The 12,996-nt window shown below is 39.8% G+C and overlaps 1 protein-coding gene across 1 annotated transcript in view; it reads left to right on the plus strand.

The window, feature by feature from the left end:
- The first annotated feature begins 420 nt into the window (after positions 1 to 420).
- Positions 421 to 12,996, plus strand: part of spon1a (spondin 1a) — an 81,856-nt gene continuing 69,280 nt past the window's right edge. The window contains exons 1-3 of the mRNA XM_058387092.1: positions 421 to 1,202; positions 2,552 to 2,658; positions 6,413 to 6,546. Of these exons, the coding sequence (XP_058243075.1) occupies positions 974 to 1,202; positions 2,552 to 2,658; positions 6,413 to 6,546 (470 nt within the window). The 5' untranslated portion in view covers positions 421 to 973. The remainder of the gene's footprint in view (positions 1,203 to 2,551; positions 2,659 to 6,412; positions 6,547 to 12,996) is intronic.

The following is a 12,996-nucleotide window of genomic DNA, read 5'->3' on the forward strand; positions in this document are numbered from 1 at the left end:
CATTATTGTCAAGTTGATTATTTTTCTCTAACCTGTTTATATCACAGCAAATGATTGTAATATTTCAAAATGAAGCAGTCTTTATCCATTTTTTAGAAACCTCTGTCCTGAACCTGTCATCAATCCTAACAATGAATATATATTTTATGCTCTTCTGATATATTAATATAAACATGTGATGTGCAGCTGCTGATGGGGAAATTAATCAACACTTTCTAACCAATCAGGATGCAGAATTCAGCTGCACTGTGGTTATGTACACTTGGCAGCTATTTTCTGGTCAGTAAAAACAAAGAACCAGGAAAGTGCACCTGCCCGTTTTGGCACTGTTGGCTAGTGTGTGTGTGTGTGTGTGTGTGTGGAGGACCGGGGGGGCGGTGTTACAGATGAGGTAGGGCAGAAAGTTTGCATCATGACCTCGGACATCCCCTTTCCGATCCTCTGTGAGATTTCTTCCCCTTTAGCTAAAGCTGTTTATAATGTCAGCGCCGCCGCTGGGAATTGTGCGTGAACTTCGGTTATAAGCGCGTTCGGCTCGACATCTACCACCCCCCAAACACTCTGCGTCTCCATGACCCCGGCAGCGCGCGCGCTTCCGCCGCGGCTGCACGTCCGTCGTCGTGAATCGCGCTTGCGTCTAGTTTCAGCTCGGGGAGTCCCCGCCGCCTCCGCCGTCGTCATTGTCGTCGTTGTCGCCGTCGCAGGGGGCAGCGACGCTCGAGCGAATCGGCGGGCGCCTATTTATATTCCGGTGCCGTCCGGTACGGCATGGGAGCAGCAGCCCTGTCTTTAACGGAGGCGGAGATCGGATCTCTCTCTCGCTCTCTCTCTCTCGCAAGCACCGAAAGGCCAATGAATAACAATAAGAACAATAACTGTCTGCGTTTCTAACCAACTTCATTTTCAGTGCCACTGCTCTCTCTCTCTCTCTCTCTCTCTCGCGTGCGCGCTCTCTCTTGTGATTGTTCGCGCGATGGCAGGAGCGGCAGCGCGTGCTTTCCTGCTCCTCCTGTGCCTCGCGGTCGGTGCCCAGTGCGGCGCGCTCGCGTTCACCGAGGAACCCGGGGACAGGGCTCCCAAATCGGACGGATATTGCAGCTGGATCATACGAGCGCACGGCGCGAGGAAGGAGCTGTACACCGAGTTTCGGCTCCGCGTCGAAGGAGAACCGGAGAGCTACCAGCCCGGCAGCACGTACAGAGGTACCGTCACCACCACCACCATCATCATCATCATCATCATGTTTAAGATGCAGCGCTTCACGACATGTGTTTTAAAGAAATGCGTAAAGACGTGTTATGACGTAATAAGTGATATAAAGTTCTGCATTAGCTTCACACAAACTTGTCCTGAATTCAGCGAGCAGTTTCCAGGGAGGATTTTTGATGAAGTCCAGATGAAATAAAGGGGAGATTTAACTGCTGCTCATCAGAATGACGGTGGCTCACACTTGGACCAAAATACAAACATCTGCCATGAAACAGATGTTCAGAGCAGGTTATAAACACTTTATAAGCACAAACTAATGTTGTAATAAAATGATTAAAAAGCTTATTATGTTGAGAATAGTGCTTCCTCCTCACAGCTCCAGGGTCCATCCTGTGTGCAGAGTTTCCTCTGGGTTCTCCTCTGGGTTCTCCTTTGGGTTCTCCTCTGGGTTCTCCTCTGGGTTTCCTCCAGCAAAGTGGACTGAACATTCTATGGATGCTTCCACTCATATTATACAACGTTTAGCCTGTTTAAACTGAACTCTGGTCCATGTTCCTGTAAATGCAGCTGAGAACACGGCGACCCGGCCCGAGAGAGTCCGAGCGATTCCGTCTCGGTCCAGTTAAACTCCAGGGTAATTAATTGTGGTGAGAAAGCGAAATGATCCTGAATCGATTCCAAGTGCACTAAGTGAAGCAAGCACACTGTGTGATTTGGGCACACTGTGTGATCCCCCCCCCCTCCCCCCGCCATCGTTTCTTTAATTATGTCCAGTGTGCAAACGAACCAGACCTCATAGTGTGTGTGTGTGTGCGTGTGTGTGTGTTTGTATGTGTGTGTGGTGTCCGGCAATCGACTGGCATCCCATCCTGTGTGTGCTCTCTCCTCTCGCTCGGAATTCTCCAACTCTTCCTACCAGGATCGAGGATATTTTGTGAACAGAGCATTCAAACGTTATGTTTTCTGAAATATTTACATTTATTATGTGTTAAATAGCTGAATATCGATTATTTATCATTAACAGACATTTACAGTGAAGCACAGTCTATAATAAACTCTGACAGGAAGCTGGATAAAGAGTGAAGAAGACAGATTTTTATTGAATAAGATTTGCAGTTGATGCACACACTTTCCTTCTACAGTGAGATTCTTCACTTTTTTGGATGCTGAAGTAAAAAAATAAAAACATAAAATCAGAGTCAGATGTCATGCAGGTTGGAAAGCTAGCAATAAACATCAGAAGTGTTTAAAAATCTGTACAGTAAAAGTTATATTTGTGTGAAACTTAAGGAAATGTGTGAATGATGTAAACCCACACATTCTGCTGGTTTTTCCTTCACAGTGACGCTGTACGCCACCAGCCCTGCTTACTTCAAAGGCTTCACGCTCATCGCTTTAAAGGAAGGACGGAATGGGGAAAAGGAGGAGGATTACGCTGGGAAATTCCAGGTGGGATAGTGTACACACACACACACACACAGACACACACAGACACAGAGCACGTCTTTATTTCTATCATGTTCAGTAACTCTACAATTCATCAGATTCACCACATTTTTTTGTAGTGAACCTTTTCATTGACGCCTGCGTCCACGTCGGCTCATCCTTTCCTACGTTTCCCACAATGCCGTTTGAGGACCTGCTGGTCCTGGTGCTGTAGGATTTACCCCTTACCTCATCTCAGTGTGAAGAGAGCGATGCAGTGGCACTTTAGTGCTTTAGTTTGTCCCGCTGCCTCATCTGTACGCTCTTTTGTCTTGATGTCATCAACACCATCGAGCTCGTCGTGTAGTGTTTCTGCCTCATATTGCTGCAGTGCATTCTGGGACTTCTTGTTCTTGTTCCTGTTACTCTTCATGCTTGAGATTCTTCTCTGAGATTTTAGGGTGTTTTTTTTTTTAAAGAAACCTAAATCGCTTGCACATAAAGAGCTTTAACTGCTGAGCCACAACTGCCTTAAACTACCTCACACCCCGGGAGTCAAACCCCAGCCCTCTGACCGCTGGACCATGAGGGATGTTCAGTTCTCTCTCTGCTACTGCCGCTGTAGTGAAATGCAAGGTGCTTCTTCTGATGCTAAAGCTCCAGGATTTTCTGCTCTGCTGCATCTTCAGGTAGAAGAAGCTTCACACTCAGCCACACCTGGTAAATCTCTTACAGCACCACCATCTGCTTTTATTGCCTCCACTGCCTCCACTGCCTCGCTGCATGAGCTCTCAGAGAGGAAAAAAAGAATGACAAAAAAACAATCTTGTAAACTTGCGTATAAACAATAACTCACTTCTAACCCGAGTCTCTCAACCTCTCGCGCTGACGAGGCCGCTGAGGAGCTTTCGTATTTTTCCTCCTCGATTTTCTTTTCGCTCATGAGCCAGTAGAGGGTCTGTTTTACAGACGGAGAGACCGAAACACTGCCTCTGAGCCTCTCCACCATCCTTCAGAAAGCTCTTTCCTGCCTGTTCTTTCTCTCGCCATCTGCAGGCATCTTTCATCCTCTCCTTCAATATCTTGATGGCATTGTGCAGCATGATTGGATTTCATGAGGAGATAAAATGGCCTTCGAAGGACGGAAGTTCAAAATAAGGTCCTGGCTCTCACCTCACACCAGCTGGACTGGAGAGTGAGGGAAAAGAAATTTAAGGGTTTGGTTTATGAAGCTAAGAGAGGCTGTGGTGGCAGTGGTGGATGCTTTAACCAGCTTTATCCAGCTTTTACTAGCGTGCTCAGAATTTCTTAAGCATGCACGTAGTCTGAATACGAGGAACTTTCACTAAAATTGTGATGGAGGATGGATCCTGTATCTGTCATGCTAGTTAGCTGCTAATAATAATAATGGTGAGATAATATTAGATAAACTAACTAGTCAGCTGCTAGCTAGCTAGTTTAGCCTAGTTGTTTAGCATCCATGTGGTTAAGTAATTAGCCGGACTGCCAAATGCCGCCCAAGCTAAATTCAAACAAACTGACAAAACAGATTTTAGTCCATTTCTCCATGCTTGTAGCACTTATTAAAAGTAATAAATAAAAATTAATAAGTTTTTTATTTTCTCCACCAACAATCCCCGTGTCCAGGAATAAGTCGGAAACACTTCATAAACATTCTTGAGTCATAAACATGTTTCTCGTCCCGTTATTGTTATTGTACTGTTGTGTAAAAGTGAAACTCTCAGCAGTGCTGCTGCTACTGTAATGACTCCAGATCCCTACTGGACGACCCCGGGGACAGGAAAGGTCAGACATCGTGGGGTTTCCAGCTTCTTTTCTTTTCTTCTCTTTTCTTTCCTCCATCTCAGTCCTCATGCAGTTGTTTTTGCAGCACTCCTTTTCTTTCATCCTTTCTTTCATTCTTTCATATATATATATATACCTGTGAGTCTCGTTAGAATTATCATGAGCACTGAGATGCTGAATATTGCTGAAATTTATAAATAAATAAATAGAAATAAATAATTATTTAATTAAATAATTAATCAATCAACCAACAAATAAATAAATAAATAAATAAATAAATAAATAAATAAAGTGCCTCTCACACATTGGATTTCATTCTGATGACTTGAGATGTAATCACCCGTAATCAGGTAACACCACCAATTTTCCACATCCTCAATTTCACTCTTTCTTTTCATCCAGTAAAGAAGATCTGTGTTCGATTTGGACTAAAATTTAAATTTTGAGATCACAAAAAATAATCCCATATTAGCATTTAATAAGTGTTTTGATGTTGCCTGAAGTGTTTTTGTTCCTCCTTGAACACTTACTGCAATTTATCTGTTTTTATTCTTTTCCCTGACGTTCATAGGCATAACAAAATGCAAAATAATAATAATAATAATAAAAAAAACATTTTTATACAGTATGAGAAAATCAGAATTCATCTGCTTGACCAGAGAAGGTTTTTTTTTCCTCCAGCTGGAAGTCCAACAGCTCCTAACAACGTGCCTGAGATATTAACCAGAGCTTTATTTTAAACCGATGTGTGCAATCACGCTCTTTGTGTTCGACTCTGCTTTTGTATCGTTCGTGTATTGTTGCTTCAGCTGGACCAATGAGCTTGCCCAAGGGTCAGAGGTCAGCCTGGAACTCTGACACACAGCTGGACCTTTTACTGCATTCTCACAAGGTGTCATAGTGACGAACACACACACACACACACACACACACACACAGCCTCCAAAACCCAGTCGATTTTATTTAATTAGGTTCCATTACAGCTCTGATGTGACGCTTTGGTGCTTTCTTAAAATTAACAGGAAATCTTTACGTCTTTATCGACTTCATGCCTGATAATGCGTTCAGATCGATTTCTTCAGGACACTGTTATCGCTCCTTAATGACTTCCTCATCTCATACACCACAGTGATGCCGAACTCTGGATTCTGACCGCAAATCACAGGATTGTGTTATTTAACCAGATCATTTTAATACCTTATTGTTTCTATGGCAACAGCTGGTTCATAGAGACCCGTGCCACGGACGCTGTGCAGGAGCAGATGTCTATGGTGACATTTTCTCTGAGGAAGTGTGTATTTAACATTCCTGTTGAATGTGAAGGAGTCTCCAGTGTCAGAGGGAAAGCTGTGACGTTTTTATGACGGAGGAGTCGGCGCTTCTTTGCGGTTTCTTGGTAACGTGTTAAGGATAAAGAGAGGGTGTTGATGGAGAGAGAGAAAGGGAAGGACTGTTTACAGCTGCTATAACGTAAGTGAGAACAGCGAGTTATGATGCAGATGTTCCACAGCGTTAAATAGCTGAAGAAATATATCAGAAATTTTAATCACTGGCAAATGGATGCGGTTTAGAAGCAATAAAAATTTCAGTATGTGCTAAAAAAAAGAACAAATAAAATAAAATAAAAAATAAAATAAAATAAAATAAAATAAAATAAAATAAAATAAAAATGAATAAATAAATTAATTAAATAAATGTCTTTATTATTTCAAAAAAAATTGATAATACTAATAATATCAGGAGTAATAATAATAATAATAATAATAATAATTCCAACAAACAAACAAACAAAAAAAAACTCTTAAAACTTAAATTTTACATTTAAAAATAAAAATAAAAAAATGTCAGGTTTAATCTGTGCAGTGATATTTACATATTTTCCTGTGAAATATTGAGAAATGTAAGATTTATTATTTATTCATTATTATTATTATTATTTATTGGTGTTTATTCTCGTGCATCTGCTCTGTAGCTCATTGATGAAGATGACACACGGTTTATGACTAACTGCCCCCCAGCTGTGACCGACAGCATCCCTCGAAGGAGGACCAAAATCCAGGTGTTTTGGACGGCACCCTCCTCAAGCAGTGGCTGCATACTGCTCAAGTAAGTGGTGGATTTTGTCTTTAAATAAATCGAGTTTATTCGATTGAAGTCTGTTTTTTAAGAATGGATGTAGTCCTAAAGCAGCTTCAGTGAGATCTGGATGTAGATGTAGATCCCTGATGATCAACCAGGTGAGGAGAACTTAGCAGATTGTGGAGCACTGGGATGAGCTTTGAGATTTTTGAGGTATCTAGTAGATCATCAGGAACGTCAGGGTTGTAGCAGCAACTCAGCTTCATCACAGTGTTTTGTGTGTGTGTGTGTGTGTGTGTGTGTGTTTGTTTGATGAGCTGGACCTTCACATGATAAATAGATGAGGCAGAGAGAGAGAGAGAGAGAGAGAGAGAGGGAGGGAGAGAGATAGAGAGAGTTGTAGTGAGAGTTGTACTGTGAGAGAGAGAGAGAGAGATATGGATGTGATGCGTGTTGCATGACATTGTGAAATGACGAGAGCACGGTGCGAGCCTGTCACTCGAGGCCAGCGAGACATGCTTCCGTTAAAGGCGTCTACATCTCTTATTAATGTACATTATTATGTGACTGTCACAGTGACTGATGAGCTTCTCTTCCTCACCGAGTCTCCAACCACTTTCACTCGACAAGGACAGAAAGGTAGCAGAATCCACGATAGAGTGATCGATACACAGCCAGACGGACAGCAGGAACAGATCTTTCTAAGACGTTTGAAAGAAAACAGTAGTGAGTAGTGAGGGGAAAGGAGGAAGGAGGAAGAATGTAGAAGTTGGATCATTATAATGCATTGAGAGAAAACAAGAAAAATTAAGAGTTGTACAATATGTAGATGATTTACAGCTACAGCAGAAACACTGGCGCAAACCTTTCTACTACAGAATATTAATGTTTTAAAGCTATAAATGTCCTCGAATCGTCTCATATACCAAAACGTCCAATTAGATATACACCAGTCATGTCTAAGATCATAAACCTGCTTCATCTCAAACTGAGGAAATCTCTCGCATGAGGCAAACTAGGAGCATCTTCATTTAGCAAGAAAATAAAAAATGTAATAATAATAATAATAGTAATAAAAATAACTTGTTAGGTTTATATTTATTATGTTTTTTATTATGTAATTGTAATTGTACAGCATATTAAATTATATTCTAGAAAATATAATTTGTTATTATTTATATATATATATATGTATATATATATATATATTCTCTATTTATAGAATTCATATATATATATATATATATATATATATATATATATCTATATATGTATATATATCTATATATGTTTATATTTATATAAATTCATATAAATATTTAAATTAAATTATATAACGTATTTTATAGTTTTTTTAAATAGTAAATTATAATTATATGCCGGCTTTTGTATGCTACTTTATTTATTATTTCTTTCATTTAAGATTTTTTTATTTTATTATTCATATTTTTTTATTAACAGCTGGATAAATTATTATATTTAGAATATGTGTTATAAATAAACTCATTAATTACATTTATTAACTATTTTTTTTTATTATTTAACTTTGACTGAAACAGTATATTAAATGATAAATACTTTATTACTATTATACTATTATTTATTACTTTATTTTTTATTGCTTTATTTGACTGGAGATTAGTTCAAAATTTTAATTACTATTATATTTTGTTCATTAACAATGGTCTATAGTATTATATTCTGAATATAGATTATGATTGATTGATTCTTTGATTATTTATTGTATTTGTTATTGATTGTTTATTTAATCGGAATGATACAGTTTATTAATATTTTATATGTCCTTATTTACTTATTTATAACATATTTATTATTACCATATTTTTGTAATAAATAAATTATGAATGTCTTTATTAAAGTCTGCTTATATTATTGTATTTAGAATATAGACAATAAGTAACAATATTTACTTATTAATTCCGTTTTGTCCAAGTGTTTTTTTGCAACATTTTTAATGAATTTTTAATGAATTTGTAGTTAGAAATTAAGCTTAAAGTGAAGTCTTTAATTCTGCTAGGCTCAGCTGTTTGCTTGTATTACATTCTAAGTCTAAGTGCCTTAGGGGGAAAAAAAATCATGAGCTATATAAATGTAAATAAATCTAAACAAACTGACACTTCAGCCTGAGTGCTGTGGAGAGAGAAAGAGAGAGAGAAAGAGAGAGAGAGAGAGAGAGAAAGAGAGAGAGAGGAGGACAACAGGGTTAATTGTTCTAAAAGGATCTCTCTGTCAGTCTGAGCTTGTAAGGTTGAAGCTCGCTGGCTAAAAGTGACAGGAGCATCTGTAACACACACACACACACACACACACACACACACTGTAATAAGGTTTTGAGATGCTTGGTGTGTTCAGAGACTCTTTAGTCGAACATCAGCATATTTTCCAGCATCGATATAACACAAGCTACTGCTGAGATCCCAGTGTTCCTGACTACTTCATCTCTCCAGACCTGCTGATCCATCCTGATCAACTACTTCTGCTTGTCATCACTTGGAGGAACTTTGAGTCAGAGGTCATGGACATGGCTTTGGACTGAAATGGATATAATCAGTTTTGCTCTCGCGTCTCCATCACTGAACAGTTTAACAACACAGACTTCATGTTAGAAATTTCCGGGATAGGAAACTGCTCTTTTTGATCATGTTGAAATGATTTATAGTACACTGGAACCTCGACACATTTTCCTATCAGAAATAACATAAATGCAGATAATCCGTTCCAGCCGCCCAAAAATATGACCAATATGACCAATATGAAGCGTATGTAAACTGTATGGCTGCTTACAAAGAACTGACCCAAGCCAAGAATTCCATGTCCAGGCTCCTCACAGGAAGTGGTGCCACCAAGCTTGGGCTAAAAATAGAACAGACCGCCCACATCACCAATCTGTCAACAAAACAACACCCGCAAAATCACCTAGCTTTTGAAGGCATGCTGAAGGGAACGTTGGTATCGTGGGTTGACTCTTTCACACAGCTTTCACTGACTGAAAAGAAATTCGTAATAATCATAAACTCGCTCCGGTTAGCTTCGCTTGGCTTTACACTGACACTAACAAGTTTTGAATGCCTCCCGGACATACTTAGCCCCCGTTCGGTTCGGTTCGTTCATATGCCAAAAATGCTTCGTATTCTGATGCAAATTTCTTGCAAAATTTCAATTAAGGTGAAATTCATAATGGATGGCATTCGTATGCTGAGGTTCCACTGCATAATTGCACCATTTTCTATCACCCAGGTAAGGACGGGTTCCTCTCAAGGTTTCTTCCTCTTATCATCTCAGGGAGTTTTCTCTGTTTTGTTTCATCAGCTTGGATATGCTCAGTGTAAAGACTATGCTTAGTGTAAACTGCTGATTTCATTTAGCATGTCTCCATGCTGGGTGAGATCTTCCTCCATGAATTGTCCAGCGATCCTGGATCCATCCACGTGGATACAGTGCTTACTGATGTAGCTTTCTCACTGTCGCTTGGTGCAACCCTACAGGAAAGTAGCTGTTTCATCCACCAGGCTTGGATTTTCCTTTCAGTAATGTTATGTTCTAACTTCAATTTCCCAGAACGAAGAAATAACTGGCATCCATTCGGGATAATACGGAATATCATCATCAGTAGTCTAGCGTTTAGTTCCAGGATCATCTCTTGTGTTTCTGGAGATGATCTGGAGAAGAATTCAATCATGATGAGCTGGAAGGACTTCCAGTATTAGGTGGATTGCAAAGGTTATAGTCCTCAAAAAATGGGTGAGAGAGAGAGAGAGTTCTGTTATTCCCTCTGGCATGCTGAAGGGTGCCCTAAGGACCAAAACCAGGTATGAGTGAAGTGAGGAACCCCCTGAGGGTGACATAAACCCCACCATACTCTGCTTTACTGCCATCCTGGAAATAACAAACTGAATCCTCAGACTCGTGTATCGGCTAAGAATAGAACATATTTCTCCACTTGTCTTTCTTTTGGAATGATTCTTCTCCCCAGTGCTGCATCTGTCATCGTTGTGCCTCACTTGCTGGCCTTATTTTCTTCACTTGTGGAGTATTTTTGTAATTCCGTAATCCGCTTAGAGTTTCTCTTATTTCTGGTTTCGTGCTTTGAAGGCTTTACCAATTATCGTCAGTCATGATGTTGTCCTGGCGTCATGGAGCACACACAGGAACACGGATCGTTTGCTTGAAACCGTTATAACGGCATGGTACGGAAACCTACTGTTTATTTTATAGAAGGTTGTCTCAAGTCATCACACACACACACACACACACACACACAAGGGCTAGACAAAGGCAAGCTATTAAAGAGGAACTTTAATAATGTGACTAATCAGTAAAGACAGAACAGGTGAGCACAAAATACACACGAAAAAACAAGACTCAAACATTGGTCTGGCAGGGAATTGTCGCAAATATTTAAATATTTCCAGAAAAAAAGAAAGAATTTCTACGATTGAGACTAGAATGAAATCTCAAAAAGATTCCATTAATAATGAAATGACTCGACCTCGATGTAAAATTATTCCAGTAGCACTTAAGAAGGACGACGTCAACGTCGTATTAAATGACAGAAATTAATTTAAGCCTTATTTTAAACATCAACCATTCCTGTCATCGTATGTTTTTTGAACGAGCATGTGTGCGTTTATTTATATCCAGCTTCTCTTCTATTACAGAGAGCTTTCAGACTGTGTGGTCATGCTGCTTAGTGTTAGCTGCAATTTGTTTCAGTCATGGGCAGCTGTAATTGTGGAGGAATGGCAGAGCGTGAAGGTTCTGCAGCCTGGAGAGAGAGAGAGAGAGAGAGAGAGAGAAAGAGAGAGAGAGAGAGAGAGAGAGAGAGAGAGAGAGTCTCAGTAAAGTAGTACTTCTCATATAAACAGGGACAGATTTGGACACTGGGTCACCCATACACATCATTAAAGTTTCCTGGTAAGAAGGGAAATAGGTGAGCGCTGGAGACGGAGCTGCAGGACTGCGTTTATGACAGGACAGGAAATGAGTTCTCACTTTGGTTATCAGGTTCTTTCACATCAGATTGTGTCTCATCAGCTGAGGTAAAAGTCGCGAGCCTCGTCACCCTTGGAGCTTTCCTCACGCCGCTGAGCACGCCGCTGAGACCTGTTTTTATTAATGTCCTTTCTTTTGGCCAATTAATCATCTGGAAAATTTCTCTCATCAGAACAGGTCGAGTGAAAGCTCTTCTCTGTGTTGATGATTTTTACCATCTGATTTTATGGTTGATCTACAAGCCGGAACTCTCAGGAAAACAGACAGACTGTGTGTTTTTATTAAATTTAGAAAGCAGACCAAATAAAATCGTTAATTTAATTAGAGTTTATATTTTTTCATTATTATTTTTGGATGTATTTTTTTTGTCAACAAACCGACGCAGAGACACCTGAGGCCTTTTCTCAAACAGACTCACAGTTACACTGTGTTATGATTTCATTATTAGCGGGTCTTATTCTGGTTTTGTTGGAGATAAACTATATTGCCAAAAGTATTGGGACACCCCTCCAAATCGTTGAGTTCGGGTGTTGTTTTTCAGGAGTTGGACTCGGCCCCTTAGTTCCAGCGAAAGGAACTCGTAATGCTTCAGCTTCATACCAAGACATTTTGGACAATTTCATGCTCTTTGTGGGAACAGTTTGGGGATGACCCCTTCCTGTTCCAACATGACTGCACACCAGTGACCAAAGCAAGGTCCATAAAGACATGGATGAGTGAGTTTGGTGTGGAGGAACTTGACTGGCCTGCACAGAGTCCTGACCTCAACCCCATAGAACACCTTTGGGATGAATTAGAGAGGAGACTGAGAGACAGACCTTCTCGTCCAACATCAGTGCCTGTCCTCACAAATGACCGCACTTCTAGAGGAATGGTCAAAAATTCCCATAAACACACTCCTAAACCTTGTGGAAAGCCGAGCTAATTGAACACCGATCAACCAAAACTCTCTAAACAACTCCTTTGGAGCCCATAAACAAAAATAAATTTAAACTTATCCTTTTAAATACATATTTCAATATTTCACACCAATATATTTCAGTCTGTCACAGATGGTCCCACTTGGAGAGCATGGAGATGTCTTCAGATGCCCTTTAACTCTCAAATCTTCATCAGCAAATCTTCAATAAAACAGACTTTTTTCCCCTCATGATCATCGTCCCTTTGTTCAGCCTCAGTCCAGTCATTAGGGATTGATTTAAAACTGATCATTTATTTCCTGAATTTAATTTATAGCTGCTTTAAAGCTACTGTCCATTCTGAAAAGCGCTACACAAATGAAACTGAATGGAATTTTAACATTAAAAATTTAACATTAGTGTAAAAATCCAGACGTGTAGCACTTTCTTTCTTCACTGAAACTTTTATAGACATCACTGTTGTCAAATCTACTCTCAGATTTATACTTTTGAGGCACTCAAAGCACTGGCCTGAAAAGAGGTCTCTCTCTCTTTCAATCTCACA

The sequence above is a fragment of the Hemibagrus wyckioides genome, linkage group LG04 (genome assembly GCF_019097595.1).
Source record: "Hemibagrus wyckioides isolate EC202008001 linkage group LG04, SWU_Hwy_1.0, whole genome shotgun sequence".
Taxonomy (NCBI): Eukaryota; Metazoa; Chordata; class Actinopteri; order Siluriformes; family Bagridae; genus Hemibagrus; species Hemibagrus wyckioides.